The sequence below is a fragment of the Trifolium pratense genome, linkage group LG2 (assembly GCF_020283565.1).
Source record: "Trifolium pratense cultivar HEN17-A07 linkage group LG2, ARS_RC_1.1, whole genome shotgun sequence".
Lineage (NCBI taxonomy): Eukaryota > Viridiplantae > Streptophyta > Magnoliopsida > Fabales > Fabaceae > Trifolium > Trifolium pratense.
In genome coordinates, this window is record NC_060060.1 from 34,072,495 (window position 1) to 34,093,241 (window position 20,747).

Below are 20,747 nucleotides of genomic sequence, written 5' to 3' on the forward strand. Positions count from 1 at the left end.
CCATATTCTTCGTTATATTATAATATATCTAATCGTACAATCCTTCATAGATGTATCCATAATGAATTCTTCAAGAATTCGTGGAGTATAATTGGTTTTTAAATTGTTCAAGAACTATATAATAGATCAAATCAGTTATTTATCCAATCCTTCAGGGATTGATGTTCATTTTACTTATATATATGAATCTTCAGGATTCATATTTTAAAAGATATTTTACGGTACTTTTAGAAGCGTATGCTTATGAATCTTCAGGATTCATATTTTAAAATATATTTTACGGTACTTTTAGAAGCGTATGCTTATGAATCTTCAGGATTCATATTTTAAAATTTCATCATACTATGAATCTTCAGGATTCATATTTCAAAATTTCACCACGATACTTCTGGATCGTAGGTTTGTGAATCAATATACAAAAAACGAGAAGAACAAAATGATCTGAAAAAATAGAATAAAAAAAATTCATATATAAAATAAAATTGTCACTTCCCATTGTTGTTATACATTTCTTGAAAGATGAAAGACTATCGTGCTGATAACGTGTTATGAAACTAATCTAAACATAACTAGGAATATAGAAGAATAGAGATGAAGGAGAGAAGAGAGAAGATTAGAGTTTGTATATTATCTTCAAGGTGTGCATCACATTGTAACAAAGGGGTCCTATTTATATGACACATTTAGGGGACAAGAAAACCTACACAATAATGGACATTCATTACATATTATTATTCATAACAGAAAGCGTTTTTTTTTTTGTACTATTATTACATTGCCATCAAGTTATCCACATTTTTTCTCGTTGATCCGCTTGTACTGTGTATCTTCCACTGCAATGCTATGTTGGAACAAAACTCTGTTCCAACAAAGTTAATGTAATGGAAGAGGTTGATCCAAGAAAAACTCAATAACAACATTCATATCCTGAAGGGACATATACAATAATAAGATAATCAATATACACCATATCAAGATGCTGTCCATTGAGGTAGTACTCTTCCTGCAGCATCTGTACCAGTTATTTTATCTATTGTCTCATCGTCAATATTGATACAGTCTAGGTCCTCATCAAGGCATCCATGGTAATAATCTTCCTCTTCTGAATCATATATTTCAGCCTTTTTAGTTTGTCTCCTTACCGTCCTTTTCTTGGAGCGACCGGTACTTTTGATTAAGGAATCATCATCATCATCCTTAGCATTTGAATCTGGATCTCTATTTGCCTCTCGTCTTCTTTTCATTGAATCAGAACTGCCTTTGCTGCCACTGCTGTTTTTATCCGTATTGTAATATTCGTTTATGGTTTTCTCAATGGTTTCCAGTAACCGATCCCCATACTTGCTTACTTTAGTCCTACATTATACAAAAACGTCAATGAAAGCTGGTTCAGTAATAAGGACACTGTAGAATTCCTAGAATGAACTTACTTGCTAATGCCATTGATATCAAGAAGTTCTTCCTTTGTTCTTGGTAGTCTCTTGCTTATCTGCTGCAACGTAGCATTGCTAAATAGAAACAACTTATCAGATGCTTTTATACAAAGGGATTAAAAGTTAACTTTATTCTTGTATTAGAAGAAAATGAAAATAATAACTTACCCAAATATGTGGTAAGCCATAACACCCTCTCCAGCTTCTCTACAAAGAGCTGTCCGCAACATCCTCAGAGCAGTGTACAAATTAGCTGCTAGATTCTGTAATAGATTTTTCTTAAGTATAATTCAAACAGGTAGAAATTCCAACAAAACTGGAGGGGGAAAAATCTTATACCACGTCTACTTCAGTTTGAGGTTGGTCAGGAATGTCAATGGGAAGATTCAACTTCCCAGAAGTCAGAGAACCTTTGGCTGGAGTTATATCACATTTCCCAGGCTTTGATGCTTTCACAGAAGACGGGAATCTGCAAAAGTTAAAGATGCCACTGAGTAAAATATGAATAGATAAAAACATGCATGCAATGCGAACTTGATGTCATAGAAGGCTGAAACAAAAATTCCGTTGAAGCTGAGGTCAAGTTAAATATATCTGAGGCCTACACCATTGACACCCTAACTCTGGCAAATGATATCATATTTATACAAGCCTTCACAAACAAAGGAAAAAAGAACTTTCATGTAAAGTTGTTTAACCAATGAGCATTGGCACCCTGATTCACAAATTTAAGCATGAAATAACTTGATAGGAAGAGCAAACCTCAATATAATTCTTTGGCCACCAAACAACGTATTACGGACCTTCGTCTCATTTACCTGGAAAACAAGTTAAAGCATTAGACAGCTCACAGTTACTGGGATATAATTTGTTGAAAGTAACTAAGAAGCTATATCACACATATTTGAAGCACAGTGAGAAGAACATATTATTTGTTTTGGAATAAAATTGCAGCATACAGACATATTAAAGTAGACTGAGTCTGATACCTTCAATACTGATGATACTGATCCATAAAAATCACTTTTCTTTACCTCCTCCGCAAGAAAATCCTCAACGACAAGATGATGCAATATACGGGAAGCCTCACCCTTGGCTAGATGCTTCCCAGAACCATGAAGACGCACAGTCTCATGTCGGTGTTTCTTGACCTAATTTTGATGTTAAAAATAAAAAGATTAAAGATAACTAAGGCTTTTAGCTAAAGAATAACAAAGAGTGAAAAAATAAAAATAAAATCAGATGTTTATTGACGTACCATCTGGCTTAAGGAACCACGATACACCTCTAATATATGAGATGCTGAGACCTTCTGTCCTGTTAGCTTAACGAGTTCAACCTAAACAGATGACAGTCAAAAGTACAACTGAGTACAAGTGGACACAAATATTACAAACTAATGAAATTTCAAGACGTGAAGGGATGAAAATATATGGATAGAATTTGATTCCAGACCAATTGTTTTGCACTTTCGGTGACATCCTTCTCAACGAAACTTGTGACCTTCACACAATTATCACATGTTTTCTGACAGGTTGAAGAATCAAACTTCTCCCCAAAATGAACGAGCTGAATATGGCGCCGACAATCCACATCATTTTCACAATAACTGACCTGAGAAAGTTCAAGATGAAGATTTAGTAATATGTATGTGTGTGTGTGTGTGTGCAATGTAGTATTTCAAAGTCCTTAATAAGATAGTACCATGCGCAAAAGGTTTTCAGTGTTTGTTTCTAGTATCCTTCCTGAATTTATCGCATTTGAACGACTGTATCCAGATGGCATGGGGCTTTGCTCTATTGCTCCTAGGCTTAACATATGCTTAACTCGGATCTGTGAACAGGAGATATACAGCTAATATAAGAAATAAAAACATACAAATTTATATTCAAGTAGTAGTGTCATAACCAATACTAACATAATCACTGTAGCTATAATACAATACACAGGAGGAACTCTGACCATCTCTACCAGCTCGTCCGCATTCCTGAAAGGAAATTCAGAGTAATTGGTCAAATGAATCAAAATCCATGCCTAATACATACTTCGAAGATCTACTAGTACCTGATGATAGCCTTCAATAGATTTTGGGAGGGAATGATGGATTACAAAACGAACATCAGGTTTGTTAATACCTGAAACATCAATTTTAAATTTAAATACGATTTCATTCCATTAATCAATGCAAAAAGAAGTTGCAAAGATGCAAACATACCCATTCCAAATGCCACGGTAGCACAAATTATATTGATCTCATCTTTGCTCCATTGCCTTTGAACAAAAGCACGTTGATCAGGATCCATGCTCCCATGATAAAATGCACATTTATGCCCGCATTCCTGAACAATGAACAAAACCAGATAATGAATTCACAAGTCACACAATTAGATGCCGCCTTCGCATTTACATAAGACTAAGAGTGAGGAGGTCACAAGAGTGCAGTCATGGTTTATCAGATCGCATATCATGCAGAGACAATGAAACACAAACAACAAAGAATGATGAAAAGGGGAAGATAAAGAAAGAAAAGCTTGAAAACAAAAAAAAATCACACAGTTCATCACAAGAAAAGACCAACCTGTAATTTTTCAGCAACCTTTTCACAGTCCATTCGTGAAAGACAATAGATGATGCCACATTCATCAAAATGATTTTCCCTGATAAATTTATCAATATCCTCCAAACACTTTTTGGTCTTGGGGACAACGGAATACCTGCAATGTTCAAATCAGACATGATTCATCCACTCAAACTATTAATAAGAGGTTGGTACTTGTTTAACATACCGTAAATTTGGGCGATTAAAACTTTGCCGAAAAACAACGCAGTTAACAAGACCGAGTGCTTGCACAACATCTTCTTTTACACTAGCTGTTGCTGTAGCTGTTAAAGCTAAAACGGGAGTATTTGGGAATTTCTGTTTCAATACACCAAGTCCCTGGGAGAATTAAAGAATCTATTAAAGTTCAAACAATCTATCACATGATCTTCTGCAGAAAAATGTATATCACACGATATTGAATCAAGTTGGAAGGAATAAAAGCTCCAACCTGATAATCTGGTCTAAAATCATGCCCCCATTGGCTCACACAGTGAGCCTCATCAATTACAATCCTTGAAAGCAACTCACGAACGTGTAAACTCTCCAAGTGTCGCAGAAGAACGTCACTTCTGCAATCAATATACAAATCAAAGGCGTTATGAAATGAAAAATATGGCTCTTAATTGAAAATTAGCGTATACGAAGAAAAAAAATGTTTCAAAGAATAAGCAGCTATCAACAATGACACTCACCTGGCAACCTTTTCGGGTGTCACATATAACAACTTGTATTTACAATAATCAGAATTAAGTTCTCTAAGGATATCCTGCTGTTCAGCCCATTCCATATTGGCACTTAAGTAAGCAGCAGGTATATTTGCCTATTTGCAAACCAGAAGGAGCAAATAAGCACACATCTTTGAGAAAAACACATGAAGAATGAAAGCATATAACTTGGAAATTACTAATACCTGTAATAGGTGCATTATTTGATCTTGAATAAGGGACACAAGGGGAGAAATTACTAATGTTATACCAGGATTAATGAGAGCTGGTAGCTGTATCACAAGACAGACCAAAATTGTAAGATCACAGTAAAAGAGAGGTAAAATCTAACTTTTTTAGTAATGATAGGAAATTGATCTTGCATTAAATGACTTGTGTGAGCAATTGGGTGCAGAGGATTGCCATACAATATCAAAATTGTAAATTTGTAACAAAGAAACTATATCATAATTCATCATAATACCAAGGCTGTTTGAGATGAAATAATAAATATGGACAAAATTGAAAGGAAGAAGGCCATAAATCAAGTCCTCTTGATAAATCGTATTACCTGATAGGTCAGACTTTTTCCTCCACCAGTGGGCATCAAAACAAAAACATCACATCCACTCATTGTGGCATTAATTACCTCTCTTTGGTTGGGGCGAAATGAGTGATTTCCAAATACTCTCTTATTATTAACCTAAAAGCATCAAAATAAAAAATAGATATAACAATTAAGGTTGTATACACTGGAAACTGGCAATAATTCAGTTTAAATATCTTGTTAAAAAAAAATTCAGTTTAAATACCTCTAACTCTTTAGTCCAAGAAAAGTCCCGGCTGCTCCACCGTTTATCTCCAGAACCTTCAATGTAATTAACTTCAATAATCTTTGGAATGAATGGTTCTCTCTCCACCGGACCTGATGGCATGACATACGAAGACTGGTATGATGGCTCATATGTACCATTACCCATATAAGCCTGGCCATCATATCTATTTGGTCCACTACTGATGACATTTCGCTGGGGTGTTTCATAAACAAAAGATGTAGGTGGTGCCATGGATGTGGCAAAATGTGACTTTTGTCTTTCTTCTTCAAGATTACTGGAATGAATATATTTTTCAAGTTGTTGAATTTGCTTATTCAGCTGTGACCTAACATTAGCAACAAATTGACTTTCAACCCCAATGCCATTCAGTTCAAAACAATATGCAGCAATTTTTTTACCAAGTATAATAATGAAGCCTAGTAAAAAAAGTTAAGAAAGTAACTATGATGGAGCCTTTAGCAATTTGAGTGCAGTATATATAAAAAATGAAAATGTCATGGGAAATAATTCCAAGGTAAAGGCACACCTGTCATCACGAAGCTTTGCTATCTGCACAGAACTGAGATTTTCAACATTGTCAATCAGTTCGTTAGAGATAGCAATAAGATTATCCTTAAATTCCTGCAAATGACTTGCTGCTTCAGGGCATAGCCCTAACTGCACCCAGTTTCAAAATTAGGCATATCAATCTAACATGTTCAAGATAATTACTCATGACACGGAAAAACATGTCTAATCAATACCTTGTAGCCGTGGATGCAATCCAAGCACAGCTCTGGTGGCAAAAAAGTATCCCCCTGCCCAGCAAAATTAACCTTATCTGCAAATGGTGTAACAGGAGGAAATTTGGACACCGGTGGTTGAGGAGTGCAAGTGGACTGGTATTTCTCAACAATTTGGTCAACATCAATGTTCTAAAAGACAATAAACACATGACATTAATTAAGAGAGAGACAACAGTATCTATATCATATGGATATAAGCAATTAAGACTTAAGATACACTTGAGTAATGGATTTGGAAAAATAAATAAAAGGAAAGGATAACAGAACAACCACGCAAACAAGCAGGAGTAAAAGGACAGAATTACAGAATGAATAGAATTGTCAAAACTGCTCAACAGTTTCAATTTCACAAAAGAGTTGGGAAACCTACATTGCCTTTTAGTTGAATTACTCAAATGTTAATTCATCAGCAAAGTCATAAATTTAAACCATCTTCATTAAAAGTCGAAATCGAGTCAACTAAAAATTTAGTAACCCCCATTGATGTTATAATTGGGTCGTTCAACCACGTGAAAAACAAGTATGTTTGACACAATACTATTGGGCTTGTAAGAAATATTCAAATGAATTTGACTCCAGTCAGATTAACCAAAGCACACTAAATTACCTCGAGTATGTCGTCGTCATCGACATTAATAATATTATCAGCTACACATTTTGTAGACTCGTTGGGTGGGCTTGTGTACTTTGTGTGATAATTAACTGAACTATCTATAACCCGAGAAGTATGATTGATGACGGTTGGAGTTGCGGTGACATCAGCCCGGTTAAGATTGACATTCTCATAGCTTCCTTGGAAGGAAGTTGTCGTCCTGTCTTGTTGAAACTGAGAAGTAACTTTAACATATTTTCCAGGTTGGACATAATTCCTACTAGATATCTTTAGACTTGAAAGAGCAAGCCAAGCCTGTTGGAAATTGTTTCGACAAAAGTCAATGACAAGCAATAGAAGTTTTTTAAAATAAGAAAATTAAGCAATGATTTAAGTAATTCAGAATCAAAAGAGAGTCCAATAAATGTCAAGCTCAGCTTGAGTAATGTGATTATAGAGGAAAAAACCTTCATAAAGAGAAGGCAGGTTATGCTTATCTATAAATTATCTTAATAAATGATATTAACTTCAAAGACAACAATGATTATTGATAACATGGCAGGTTGAAACTCCAATAAACTGTGACACTAATATATTAACCCCAGAAAATAACTCGTGATAAAACAACATTTATTTATTTAACAATACCTTCTCAACATGTGCTCTTTGAATATTTTGACCTCGTTGAACTACAAACCTGATGGAATTAATGTGTCAGAGTGCAAGTTGAAATTTTGTTAGAAATCCAGCTATGTTTATATCTAGTATACAAAGACAACAAACCCCAATTCCCAACATAGTAGGAATAGCAATTGGAAATGAAATTGTATGCCTAATAATAATATGCAAAAAAATCCCTACTATATATAATTCGGATATGGCATTCCTTAAGAACTTTCAACTAAAGATTGTTAATACCTGATGTTACCAGCGGCGGCATCGATTGGTTTCTTAGTTGGGTCAGAAAAGAGGAAATTGGAGCTCAAAAATTTGGCCTGGCAGGAGAAATTCTTGTGAGAATTAGCATGCTGCAACCAATTGTGCTGAGGAGCATGGGCTGAATTGGATTGACTGTGAAAATTAAAGAAAAAATTATTATTAAAATTAATAAAAATTAAAGGATTGAATGAAAATAAGCATAATAATTACCGTTGTTGTTGCATGATTTGAGTAGGGATTTGCAATGAAGCATTCGGGGAAAATGGGTTAATGAAAATTTGAGGAAACCCTAGAAAATGAGAAAAGGGGAAGCGATTGAGATTTGAGAATGGAAATGAAATAGAAAGCGAAAAACTAAGTATTTAATTTAATTACAATTATAATATGAATATGAATGGATGAATACGGATTGAAGAGAAAGTGGAAGATTGAGCACGGTGGGTGGAAGAGAGTGAGTGACAGAGAGAGGTTTTAAAAATGTTCCGTTGCGGTCGCATTTCAATGGCGGGAGAACTTACTCCTCCAAAAATCACCACTAAATCCTATTTTCAATTTTTTATTTTTAATAAATAATATTTATATTTATTTCTTTTTTAGTTTAATGGACACGCAGTGGCGGTGTAAATTAATTACACTGACAACCAGTAAGAATATTTTAACTTTCCAAATTTCATGTCACGTAAAGAAAGTGGAGTTAAATGGGATGACGTGGCGGAAACCATGATTGTGATTGATTGACAATGTAAAATTATTTTACATTGTCATAGCATATTGTTTTTTCTCTTTCTTTTTACGGTATTTAATAACAATACTATTAATTTTTCAAACTACCACTAGATTTGGCCAAATCTAGTTGTGAGGGGTTTTGGTAGTATGTTATAGGTCTTGGGTTTGATTCCCGACAGTCAGCAAATTGTAAACCAAAAAAAAAAAGTTTGCTCCAGTGGTAATATGCATGAAGTTTTGGGTTTGATTTTCTACTCCTTTTTAAATAAAAAAATAATAATAATTTTCTTTTTATTTATAATATAATAACAATTAATTGGTCACACGAAGAAAATCAACCCTAATAATAATATACATGTATTTCAGAAGTATCAAAATTGTTTTTAATTTAAAAAAAAAAAAAAACTATTTTAGCAATTATGTATGAAATGAAATACTTCACAATATACATGTGTATCCTATAAAAGATGAAAGTATATAAAAGAGGTTAGGATCCTCTCTATTTTTAATTCTTTTCATTTTTTCCATTATTATATAGTTTTGAAAATATAAATGGAAAAGTAGTCCAAATATCTTTTACACACTTCAAAATATTTAAAAATTTTGATAATAAAAAAAATGAGAAAAATAAGAAATGGCGAGGATCCCAACTCATATAAAAGTGAGACAATGTTGTGAATATTTATTAAGGGATATTTATATGATTCAGTTTTGTAAAAAATAGTTGAAGTATTTGTAAAAAAAAATAAAAAATAGTTGAAGTATTACATGAAAACGCATTTATTTTTTTGACAAATACTCCCTCCGTCCCAAATTATAAGGGAAAAAAGCCCATTTTTTTTGTCCCAAATTATAAGAGAAAAAATCATTTTCAAAAATGTTTTTTCCTTATTTTCATAAAATTAAATGCAAATTGCATTTAATTTCTTCTCTCTCTCATTTTCTCAATAAACAACAACCAATAAAAATTGTTTTTACATCTTCCTATGCAACTTATTCCAAGGAAAACCCACAAAAACATACTTCAAATTCTCATGTTTTACTTTTTCTTAATAAGTGTGATTTTTTTATTTTCCCTTATAATTTGGGACGGAGGGAGTACATGAAAACACATAGTATGTCTTAGTGAAAAGTGTCATCACATTCGCACAAGAATAATAGTTATCTAATTATATTTGATCAGATCATACAAATTAGCACATTAAGCGTCACTTCATTAGGTAGCAGCAACTTAGTGTATGTCTCTGTTCTCTCAGATCAAGTGCAATAATCACAAATTGGCCATCCGAAAGTGCCGTCCAGTGAATACTACCACTCAAATACACGCCATAATTCATTCATCCCAAAATAAGAAACCTCAGGTGAATTTTGAATATCTCTCCAAACATTATTAGCACCCAAGTCAAAAACTCTCACCTCCGTTCCCCCTAGAAGGAAGGCCACAACTTTATAAGTGTCAATTGAATCATCATAACCAAAAGCAAACATGAATATTGAAGATTGAAACTTAAAATCGCAGCGAAAATACCCCAATTCATCGGAAAGTTTCCTAGTGGCTGGCAGGGTTATAAAAATGGAAACAGAGAAGAAGGGAAAAAATAAATTGGGATCGCAAACCCCCAATCTTGCATATAAAATTTAAAATATCTACTGATCTCAGGAGGATAATTCTAAATATAAGGATATTAAATTGAAACTATTTAATTTTACAAATAGTGTTATTATATGTTAAAAATAAGTACCGTAATTTATTTATTTAAATAAAAATAAAATGTTTATCTTGAGAAAAAAATAAAATAAAATGTTTATGTTGAGCAACTTACATCATATGATTGGAACTCAACTTAATACCTACCATCGGCAGCAGGCAGTTTGTTAGTCTGAATTGTTTGATTTGATGGCCACCGCCCACTTGATTCATCTTCATGCTCATTCTCACGTAAGCGTACCTTTTCTCTCTCTCATTTTTCACGCCTTTTTACTTACTTTTTTTCACTCTCTCGCATTACCAGATTACTCCTCCTCCTCCACTACTGTCTAAACGTGTCATCAACAGATTTAGATTTATGAATTCTGATACTCATTCCACCAATCATCAAACAACACTTGGTTTGGTCAAAATGCAATTCCAACCAAATTCAATTCTAACTCCAATCAACAGAGTCTCTGATACTCAACACACTAAAATTCCACATGTACTCACTGTTGCCGGTTCTGATTCCGGTTCCGGTGCCGGAATTCAAGCTGATCTCAAAACTTGTTCTGCTCGCCGGGTTTACTGTTCCACTGTTATTACTGCTGTTACTGCACAGAATACTCTTGGAGTTCAGGTCACTTCACTCTTCTCTTTTCATTCTCACAAATTCATTCATTCATCTTTTTTTTCTTCTCAAATATGTTGCAATTTTTAGGGTGTTAACATGGTGCCTGAAGATTTTGTTGCACAGCAGTTAAATTCTGTGCTCTCTGATATGAATGTTGATGTGGTAAGTCAAAATTGTCACTGTTAGTTAGTGTTGTAACTTTTTCTTTCTGTTTTGTAATTTTTTTTTATTCAAGAAAACTCTTCAAAATTAAGATGACTCGGATTATGCAACAATGAAACTCTTTAGGGACTTGACATTGATCTACTTAGAGTCTGTTTGGATCGACTTATTTGACCTTATACAGCCGTTTAAGTACTTTCAGACTTTTTGGAAGAGCTTTTATGGAATTGGAAACAACTTATGCCATGTTTATAAGCTGTTTTCAGCTTATTTCCATACGTTTTCCATGATAGCTTATGAAAAAAACTTATATGAGAACAATTTGACCTTTTTTTTTTGGTTACATAAATAGCTTATACATAAGCACTTGGGACGAGATTGTCTCCGGTGAAATTATACCTCCCATGAAATTACAACCATTGATATTTTTTTGCAAGTGTTTTATTAGTTAAATTAAAAAATGAATAGCATAGATTAACACTTTATTCCCTCCCGTGAAACTGCTACGGGAGACAACCCATGCCGTAAGCACTTGTATGATAAACATTTATACTATAAATGTTAATTAAGTTTTTTATCCAAATGGGGCCTGGTTCTCAAAGCATGAACTTGTTATTGAGGGTTGCTTATTTTCTGTTTTCCTTGAATGATGCACCATTGATATCTTGGTTAGTAGTGGTCACTGATAGCTTTCCATTATCTGAATTGATTATGCTATGTCTCTAGGTCAAAACAGGCATGCTACCCTCTCTTAGTGTATTGAAGGTCCTTTGTCAGAGTCTTAGGAAGTTTCCTGTCAAAGGTATTTACTTGTACAAAAATTTCTAACATGTTTATTCATTTGCAAATATGCATTCGGAGTGACTTATGTGCTGGATTTGTTTTTGCTGAAGGAAGCTCTCGTGGTTGATCCTGTAATGATATCTACTAGTGGAGACATACTTGCTGGTCCTTCTGTTCTAGCTGGATTTCGGTATGATTTTTTGAACCTGTGTGGCATAAAAGTATTTTCAGACTCTTCAGCCTTCACTGTTTGAAATCCTCTGGTTATGTAATCTTATGCATAGATTTTTTATATGGTTTCCATCTGTTAGTTTTATTGTTTTACGCAGAAAAGTAGTATACATTTAAAATTTTATTTTATTTTCACCCTTATTTGTACAACACTGGATAAATGGACTATGATAGAAATACTGGTTCTAAATATTCAAGTTTATCAATAAAACTGTCGCCTGTAGGATATTCATTGTGCGAATTCTTGTTTTCTGAATGCAGTGAAGAGCTGCTTCCCATGGCGGACATCGTAACCCCAAATATTAAAGAGGCATCAGTTTTACTTGGTGATGTTCCAATGAAGTCAGTTTCTGACATGCGTACTGCTGCAAAATTGATACATGATTTGGGTCCTAGGTTCGTTTCTGTTTAATATATTGTAGACTATTTGTACTTTTCGAGTGTGGTCAATCTAAATCATGTTTTAGAAGTTATCAGAGAAACCTCTCCAGCAGAATGCATTGCATTTTATACAGATCTCGTAGAAAGCACTAGTTCTAATGATGAAGTTTGATAACCTCTGGGAAATTAAGTGGTTGTTTAATTCGATATCTACTTGTTTATAACTTTATATACTGACCTGCCCAAAGTGGACCGTTGAATTGTTTTCCCAAAGTAATGGTGGCCACTAATGCGTTTACTTTATATTAGCAGAAATTTCTAATTATGTTGTATGTACTAATTTCATGTACAGATGCCACAAAAAATGTTTATTTTTGTTATATAAAAAACCAACTTGAGAGTATTGTGTTTTTACAAATAATAAATTTTCATTGTAGGACTGTACTTGTCAAGGGTGGCGATCTCCCTAATTCACCAGATGCTATTGATATATTTTATGATGGTAAGGTTGAAGTCTTGAATTCTCAAAGACACAATCGCCAAAAGAAAATCTCAGAGACAACATTTTTGCTTTTACTTTTCGCTATGTATATCCAAATATATGTTACAAATGAACTCCATTTCTAGGTCTTGAGTTTTGCAGGCAAGGAATTCTACCAGCTTTCTTCACCGCGCGTAAATACTCGCAATACTCATGGCACTGGTTGTACTTTGGCATCATGCATAGCAGCAGAGCTGGCAAAAGGTTCATCAATGCTTTTAGCTGTTAAGGTTTGTTCAGCTATCTCAATTCACATAAATATCAGAGGACCTAAATTGCAAAGACCGTGATTCTTATCTCTCCTTTTTACTTTAAAAATAAAAAGTTAGATAAGAGCAAACGGAAATAAAAAATAGAATGTGTTATCATTCTAATACCTTTACATGTCTGGATTCTGACAGATAGCTAAACGTTTTGTTGAGTCTGCCTTGGATTACAGCAGAGACTTGGTTATTGGAAATGGAGTCCAAGGCCCTTTTGACCATTTTTTGGCACTTAAGAATACCAACCAGAGCTCTTGTAGGCAGGATAGGTTCAATCCCAATGACTTATTTCTCTACGCTGTAACGGATTCAGGAATGAATAGGAAGTGGGGCCGTTCTATTGCTGAAGCAATTAAGGCTGCTGTAGAAGGCGGTGCTACCATTGTTCAATTAAGGTTTGTTACTTTCTTGTTTTTTTATATTCTAATTGACAATTGTGATGCACAGTCAATGTTTCTTGCAATAAATATTTTCTAACATATATAGTTTTTATGGTATAATATGCCAAGCTGACTGTCATAAAGATCTGGAAATTAATATTTGATTTTTTTATCATAAGGATAATTATTTGTTCAATCCTGTTCTTGTACTTTTGACTTATTTTGTCATACCTTCTTCCCTTTCATCCCTCCCCAACTAGTAAATAAAATAAGCACCAGTACAGAGTCAGATGTGGCCTGATTAGTTTAAGTGTTGAACATCATCAACTAACAATATTACACCTGGCATCCTTTTCTATTATCGCGGGTCCAGATTTCTATTTTCTTGCATATGGTGCCTGCTTTTATTCGTTTTTCATCTCTTTTATGGGGCATTAAATACAAAGGACAGGAAAAGCATCCACAAAGTGTATGATATAATCCTACTTGTTTCTTGCAAAGGAAACCTGTTTTTATATTTCAATTGCATTACTGCATACGTATTATGCTGCAAGTATGTTATACCACCTTCCCTGCGGTGCTGTCTTTAATTGTTTGAAATCAATTATCTTAGTAACCTTGTTCTCTACCTCTTTCTTTGGTTTTATCTTAACTAGCCTTAACCAAACTATCTCTGGCTTGCCATCTAACCTTGTCCTTGCTTATAAAAAGATATTTTCTGATAGTTGAAGCAATGCTAGACTATTCTTTAAAGGAAAACATTCCGATGTGACATTAGTTCCTTTTGTGCCTTCGTTACCAAGTTATTTAGTGAATTCTCATATCAATGATGACTTGACTAGAGCCTAATTCATATCAATGGTTATTGATATTCTTGATATTAGAAATGTTTGTTGTGTGACTCTGTTTGAAGTGTCTTATGATTGTGATTTTTTTTACTTGTATTGCTTTATCAGGGAAAAAGATGCTGAAACACGGGACTTTGTTGATGCTGCTAAAGTATGCCTTGAAATATGCCGTTCGTATGGAGTACCTCTGCTTATAAACGACCGTATAGATGTGGCCCTTGCTTGTGACGCGGATGGTGTTCATGTCGGTCAGTCTGACATGCCTGCACATCTTGCTAGAACTCTCCTTGGTCCTGAAAAGATAATTGGAGTATCATGCAAGACACCAGAACAAGCACATCAAGCATGGATCGGTGGTGCTGATTACATTGGCAGTGGTGGTGTATATCCCACTAATACAAAGGCAAACAATAGTACTATAGGCTTAGACGGGTTGAGGGAGGTGTGCAAGGCCTCTAAACTGCCTGTTGTTGCAATTGGTGGCATTGGTATGTCAAATGCACGTGCTGTAATGGAACTTGGTGTACCAAATCTCAAAGGGGTTGCTGTTGTGTCTGCTCTATTTGATAGGGAATGCATAGTGACCGAGACAAGAAACTTGCACACGGTACTTAGTGAGGCAGCACTGTTGATACAATGAGCAAACTGCAATGTGGAAGGAATTTAATTTAACCAAAGGAGTGGTTACTGGTAACAAGAGTCCTAATTGCTTTCACCTTCAATGGAAATACATAATTGCAGAAGATTCTTTGCAGACCATGCTAAGCTTGTAAATGCAAATTTTGAATAAAATGTGTGTAATGCTCAATACCTGGGCTGGGCAAAACATATTTAGTTCTTCATATGTTTGCCTTTGTTTGGTACATGCTTGAATCATAGCAAGAATGAGTGTTGGGGACTTTATCTAACATGTGCCCTTAAAGCACATATTAGTGAACTAATTATGGAAACATTGTATTAGTAATTGTGTATTCAACTTTTAAAAAGAATAAAAAACAAATCAATATAATTTTTTTTTCAAGTGTCCTAAAGACACATGATGTTAACAAGATTCCTCGGTTTTTTACACGTTTCCTAGAAGTACCAAGAGAATGCTACGTGTAAAGTTTCTGCAATACTTTCACGTAAGAACAGGCATAATGCAACATTAGACAACAAAAAACACTTTAGGGATGAAAAATGAAAACTAAACCAAAATGGAAAAACCAAAAACGGACACAAGGATATACTAATAGTAATACACTCAAGCACATGACTTTTTAACCACACAAAAAGCATAGAAAAAACAGAGTATGATACACACAAAAAACATGACTTAATAATACTTATATATATGGTCATAATTAACAAACTTTTACAATATTTTAAAAACTTTACAGACATTATTTAACTATTATGTCCTATGCAGAAAACTGAATTTTATACATGAACAAAACACACTTGTCTAGTTTAACTTAACCAAAGAGCAAAGGAAACCAAGAATCTTCTTCTATTGCTCTATCTAAAATAAATGTTTCTTTGTTATTAGTTGACATGAATTTCTCCACTTTCCTGTGCCTCCTTGACTCTCTTTTCATATTCATCTTCTTCCACCTCAGCCTCTGCTTCTTTTGTTTCATCAAAGTCTTCTTCTCCTCCCCATCCAAACCCTCCAATTGACCTAGATGCCTGAGGTTGGGTTTTAGCTTCCTCAACAATATTCATAATGTCTTCAATGCTCTGAAGAGAATAAGTTGGATTTTCTTTTCTGTAGTAAACAGCTTGAGCCATTTCAGTCAATTCTCTAGGCAAGTTCTTTAAAAACCATGGATGGGACTTGATTTCCTTAATGGTGATTCTCTGCAGTAAATCAAAAAAATACAATGACATTTTAGTATACCGCAAATTTCCCATATTATGGGAAGGGGAGAGGGAGGTAATATGTATGTGCTTCAAATATTGTGACATGTTTCCTTTCAAATAAATTGGATAAACAATAGCTCTGGAGTGCTGTTAAACAACATAAGGTGTGCATACCCTAGCTGGATTTGCCACAAAAATGCGAGACAGCAGATGTCTACAGTCTTGAGTTATGTGAACATAATCTGGAATCTTGTATTGAACAGCCATAATTCGCTGTATAAGAATATAAGGGTCAAGAATTTTTGGTCAAAAAAAGAACATAAGAGTTAGAAAGAATACATATTTTATAAAACTACCAATTAAGGTGATGCAATAATATTACATTGATGGTTTTCCTGAAATTTTTGGGATCCTCTTGGTCCTCAAATGGGTATGCTCCCACCAGCATTACATAAAGAGTCACTCCACAAGACCATACATCTGCCAACTGAACAAACACAAACAGAATAGAAGAACTAAGAAGATCAGTACAGAACACCATTAACGCCATAGAAACATAATAGAATAGGCGGACTAACACCACAAAAACAAAACAGAAGAACTCGGAAAATGAGAACATCATTAACATATAAAACACATGTTGGGAAAAAACAAAATAAATGTCCATTCTGTTATATGGCTAAGTTGTGTAGAGCGTTTGAAAATTATAAAGATTCAACACAAGGTACATGGATTGCCACAATGTACATTCCAGACTAGCAATTCGTGATTGCAATTTTGACCATATTGTTTTTGTCAGTTAAATATGGATACATCAAGTCATCAAATATAATGCCCGTCTCTTTATTTACCCGCGGCATACTGGTTGATGGCCTCATATAGATAGAAATGTTAACCATGTCTGAATTTCCTCTGACAAACAAAGTATCTGTGTTTAAGCCAACACATTTAAAGCTTATTCCGTGTAAGAATGAATAGTTTACCTTTCCGTCATATTCTCTACGGGAAAGAACCTCTGGTGCTATGTAGGCTGGAGTTCCCACTGTTGATTTAGGCCTAGAATGAAGCAGAGATGACTAGAAAAACAAAATGTTGTCATAAGAAAAACTTCAAGTGCAACTTCAACAACTTAATCAAAACATTTGGCATTTAAATCACCCCATAACTGAACCTTAGAATAACCAAAATCACAAATTTTGAGCCGCGGTGCTGGGCTGCCATCCAATAAAGTGTTCTCGAGCTTCAAGTCCCGATGGCAAATTTGCTGCAAAGAAGGACAATTACATCGAAAACAACCCCAAAAGAGGCAAAAATCCAAATCATCAACATATTGAAAAATAAATAAATTATAGATTTACCATGGAGTGACAGTAGCTAACTCCTGAGATAAGCTGCTGGAAGAAATATCGAGCCTGCAAATGTAAAGCATACATCAATAATGAGAAACAAATCATAGAATCTTTCAGAACATGGTTGTTAAGAATGTACAAATTTAAAGGTTATTCGTGCTCGTGCCTTCAAACAAGTAGAAAAAGGAAAAGGGAATGAAGAAGTTAGAAAGGAATGGTAATAATCATGGTTCAAATTTGTTACTTGAGTTAGTTAACATGTATCCTTTTGGAATAAAATGGCATTTACTTTGAAAGAAAATATGAATATGTAAAGAGAGTTAGAGACGGAGAGGAAATGAACCTCATCTTCACTGAATCTTCCAGCATTGCAAATTCGCTCAAAGAGCTCTCCACCAGCAGCATACTCCATAACAATACCAAGATGTGTAGGAGTCAAAACCACCTGCAAAACTGAAATCCCTTCTTAAAACAAAACCCAACCCATCCAAAAAACAAATAATTTGTTGAAGAAGCTAAATTAGCCCACCTAAATTGGCACCAGAGAGAATCAAACTTGAGACCTTAAGGAGGAGCACACTCCCAGGTCACAAGCCAATACCACCCGACCAACCCAACCTAGGTGGGTTCATCCAAAAACAAATTAGTGTATGTTTGGATTGACAGTGGGTTTGAGTTTGACAAAACCAAAGTGACACCGTAATTTTGTTGAAGTTCCAAACCTGTGATTCTGACAATCTCACCGTGAATCCAAACACACACGCATTTAATATAAGAATGTAAATATAAAAATATAGAGACCTCCTTGAATCGAATAATATTAGGATGACGGAGACTTCTATGGTTTATTATTTCCCTAGCAACATTCTCATCAATCTGGAAAACATCAATTTAATAATAATAATAAGAATAAAGAAAAAGTAAAGCACGTGTCTTATAATAATCTAATAAGAAATTGGGTTGTTAAGTTGTTAATTTATTTAATATATAATTGGATTATTAGATGAATAAATAAAAGAAATAGTGTAAAAATGAAAGTGAAAGGATTGAGTGATTGATATGAACCTTGGGACCTCTTTGAATGTATTTCATGGCAACGAGTTGTTTGGTGGATTTGTTGCGCATGAGTCTGGCAACTCCAAAATTACCAGATCCTATATCCTTAACCAGCTCGTACTTCTCCATCCAAGATCCAACAAATCCAGCTACCACACTACACGGATCAATACAATCTCTGCGTTTTTTATGAATGAATGAATGAATGAATAATATGAAAAAGAATTAATGCGTGGTGATTTGGGAGAGTTTGTAAGCAAAGTAAATTAAAGCAAAAAAATAAAATAAAATAATTATTATTATCAATGATTTGGAAAGGGAGATGGGAACCGAAGTTTGTTTTGAATGGGGATGGATGATGCGATGCGAGAAGAGAGAAAGGGACGTACTACTGTACTACTGTGTCTACTGTATACTGTGAGAGAGAGAGAGAGAGAGATGAATACATACAAACTAAACTAGAAGTAGTATATATCTACTTACTTGTTCTTCTTCTGAAAACTGCACCTTCTTCACTTTCACGCCTCTCATCATTCATTCCTTTTCTCTTATGTCGCGACAATCTTATCAACGTCAATATTTCTATTTTTTTTAACAAACACATTAATTAAAAATTCATACACATAAACTCGATCGGTAGGGACATTACATGTGAGTCGGAGTTTAAACTCGAACACTTCACTTATTCACCTTGAAAGTGCGTTTGATTTGCAAAAAATAAGGGACATGACAGAACAAAAATAGTTGTCCAACATTTGTTTTAAAAAAGAAAAAAAGGACCGCACAAAAAAAATATACCGAGGAGAGGACACCTACCCACTTTTTTGTTACTCACTAAAATGTCCAAAATGTTTCTCTTCGCTACTAGGGTAGCGAGCTCAGTTCGTTGCGTATATAGTAAGTGACTTTTTTTTAACTTAACCTCAATCTTTGCACCCTTCACACCTCCCAGATGAAACAACACCCTGATTTTAAAAAAACATCGTTTTATATCTAGGTAGTGAACACTTTCACCGTTGGTTAAACATAAATGAAAACAACAATGAAAGGAAAATGAAATAGTGGACAAATTGATTTTTATTAAAAGATTGAAAAGAAAAATTACATCAAGCATCTCTACTTCTAATTAAATATAATAATAAAGGTTGTCCCCGTGAGTTTAGTTTAATTGGTAGATATATCACACTATATGTGCATGAGCGGAGTTCGAACCCCGAATACTCTACTTATTCACCTTTAAGGTGAAATTATTAGTCATTAAGCTACTTGTCAAAAAAAATCCCCCCAAACAAATCTTCAAGTGTCCGATGAAAGAGTTTGGTTTGCAAATTCAGGCCGCACTAATGGTTTCTATTTATAGAATTCATCTACCAATCAGATTGGCTGATACTATATGACAACCACGCACGTGGCCAATCACATTTGTTCATATGTCACCAGAGTTTGATTGCATGTGAGACTAATTTTTTACTGCTACAAGTTCACTGCTTAGAATGCGAATAAAAATCTTGGTAAGTGGGAAAGAATAACCCATGTATAATGTTAGATTGGTCGTATGAACACTTGGCAACCTGAGTTGTGGATTTGCACCAGCCGCAAAAATAACGTAGCTGGTAGTGGCATGTATCATTCGGTTTCGGTCTGGTGGGAGAGGTGAACAAGGAAATACTCCTAACTATATAGTATACATAAAATAAAACCAAAACGTGATCCATCATCATATGCAATTTAATAATAGATTCTAGAATTTCCTTCCCTTCTCCATCACTCCAAAATCCACTTTTTCTCAAAAAAATGATTATCATATTAGAGAATGATTTTCCGTGCGTGCCGTGCCTAATTGTCTCATGCCTTTCAATTTTTTCTTGACTTATTGTTTACTAAACGACGTAGAGTAGAGCCACCAAGCTTTTTATTCTTCCCTTTCCCACTTCAATACAGAATGTCAGTGGATAAAATTTTTCTTGACT

General features: G+C 34.4%; 3 protein-coding genes across 7 annotated transcripts; 1 reads left to right on the plus strand and 2 right to left on the minus strand.

Annotated features, from left to right (window-relative positions):
* Positions 1-739: 739 nt before the first annotated feature.
* LOC123910728 (ATP-dependent DNA helicase Q-like 4A) lies at positions 740-8,441 on the minus strand. The gene is made up of 25 exons (XM_045961923.1): positions 8,102-8,441; positions 7,871-8,023; positions 7,601-7,649; positions 6,968-7,267; positions 6,319-6,489; positions 6,102-6,232; positions 5,552-5,900; positions 5,311-5,442; positions 4,946-5,032; positions 4,728-4,855; positions 4,484-4,604; positions 4,220-4,371; positions 4,012-4,147; positions 3,649-3,772; positions 3,498-3,568; positions 3,352-3,420; positions 3,138-3,266; positions 2,889-3,047; positions 2,692-2,772; positions 2,423-2,584; positions 2,196-2,251; positions 1,773-1,902; positions 1,602-1,696; positions 1,431-1,508; positions 740-1,356 (listed from the first exon to the last, which is right to left on the minus strand). Exons 1-25 carry the CDS (start codon positions 8,113-8,115, stop codon positions 972-974), a joined length of 3,462 nt encoding a protein of 1,153 aa, XP_045817879.1. The 5' UTR covers positions 8,116-8,441; the 3' UTR covers positions 740-971.
* Positions 8,442-10,431: 1,990 nt separating this feature from the next.
* LOC123910729 (thiamine biosynthetic bifunctional enzyme TH1, chloroplastic-like) lies at positions 10,432-15,542 on the plus strand. The gene is made up of 10 exons (XM_045961925.1): positions 10,432-10,556; positions 10,630-10,947; positions 11,029-11,103; positions 11,830-11,905; positions 12,001-12,076; positions 12,379-12,513; positions 12,936-13,000; positions 13,142-13,269; positions 13,441-13,697; positions 14,639-15,542. The coding sequence occupies exons 1-10, from the start codon at positions 10,515-10,517 to the stop codon at positions 15,168-15,170; spliced, it is 1,704 nt and encodes a 567-aa protein (XP_045817881.1). The 5' UTR covers positions 10,432-10,514; the 3' UTR covers positions 15,171-15,542.
* Positions 15,543-15,841: 299 nt separating this feature from the next.
* On the minus strand, positions 15,842-19,344 carry LOC123910730 (serine/threonine-protein kinase SRK2A-like). 5 transcript variants are annotated; one of them, XM_045961926.1, is made up of 10 exons: positions 19,261-19,344; positions 18,787-18,955; positions 18,523-18,597; positions 18,065-18,166; positions 17,731-17,784; positions 17,544-17,636; positions 17,356-17,448; positions 16,755-16,859; positions 16,547-16,645; positions 15,842-16,369 (listed from the first exon to the last, which is right to left on the minus strand). In XM_045961926.1, exons 2-10 carry the CDS (start codon positions 18,904-18,906, stop codon positions 16,055-16,057), a joined length of 1,056 nt encoding a protein of 351 aa, XP_045817882.1. In that variant the 5' UTR covers positions 18,907-18,955; positions 19,261-19,344; the 3' UTR covers positions 15,842-16,054. The 5 variants fall into 5 exon arrangements, with proteins under 5 accessions (XP_045817882.1, XP_045817883.1, XP_045817884.1 ...); XM_045961927.1 differs by having other exon boundaries at positions 18,787-18,934; positions 19,261-19,275; XM_045961928.1 differs by having other exon boundaries at positions 19,167-19,273.
* Between the last annotated feature and the right edge of the window lie 1,403 nt (positions 19,345-20,747).

Excerpts from the sequence above, each read along its gene's own strand:
- LOC123910728 (XM_045961923.1), bottom strand. Across the intron at positions 3,267-3,351 it reads ATTATAGCTACAGTGATTAT|ATCCGAGTTAAGCATATGTT; the intron begins GTTAGTATTGGT and ends TCCTGTTCACAG. Across the intron at positions 2,773-2,888 it reads CCGAAAGTGCAAAACAATTG|GTTGAACTCGTTAAGCTAAC; the intron begins GTCTGGAATCAA and ends TCATCTGTTTAG.
- LOC123910729 (XM_045961925.1), top strand. The coding sequence starts at position 10,515 with ATGGCCACCGCCCACTTGATTCATCTTCATGCTCATTCTCAC. Across the intron at positions 10,557-10,629 it reads ATCTTCATGCTCATTCTCAC|ATTACTCCTCCTCCTCCACT; the intron begins GTAAGCGTACCT and ends TCGCATTACCAG. Across the intron at positions 13,698-14,638 it reads GCTACCATTGTTCAATTAAG|GGAAAAAGATGCTGAAACAC; the intron begins GTTTGTTACTTT and ends TTGCTTTATCAG.
- LOC123910730 (XM_045961930.1), bottom strand. The coding sequence starts at position 19,225 with ATGTATTCATCTCTCTCTCTCTCTCTCTCACAGTATACAGTAGACACA. Across the intron at positions 17,449-17,543 it reads GTGATTTTGGTTATTCTAAG|TCATCTCTGCTTCATTCTAG; the intron begins GTTCAGTTATGG and ends TTGTTTTTCTAG. Across the intron at positions 16,860-17,355 it reads GTAGAGAATATGACGGAAAG|TTGGCAGATGTATGGTCTTG; the intron begins GTAAACTATTCA and ends GTGTTTGTTCAG.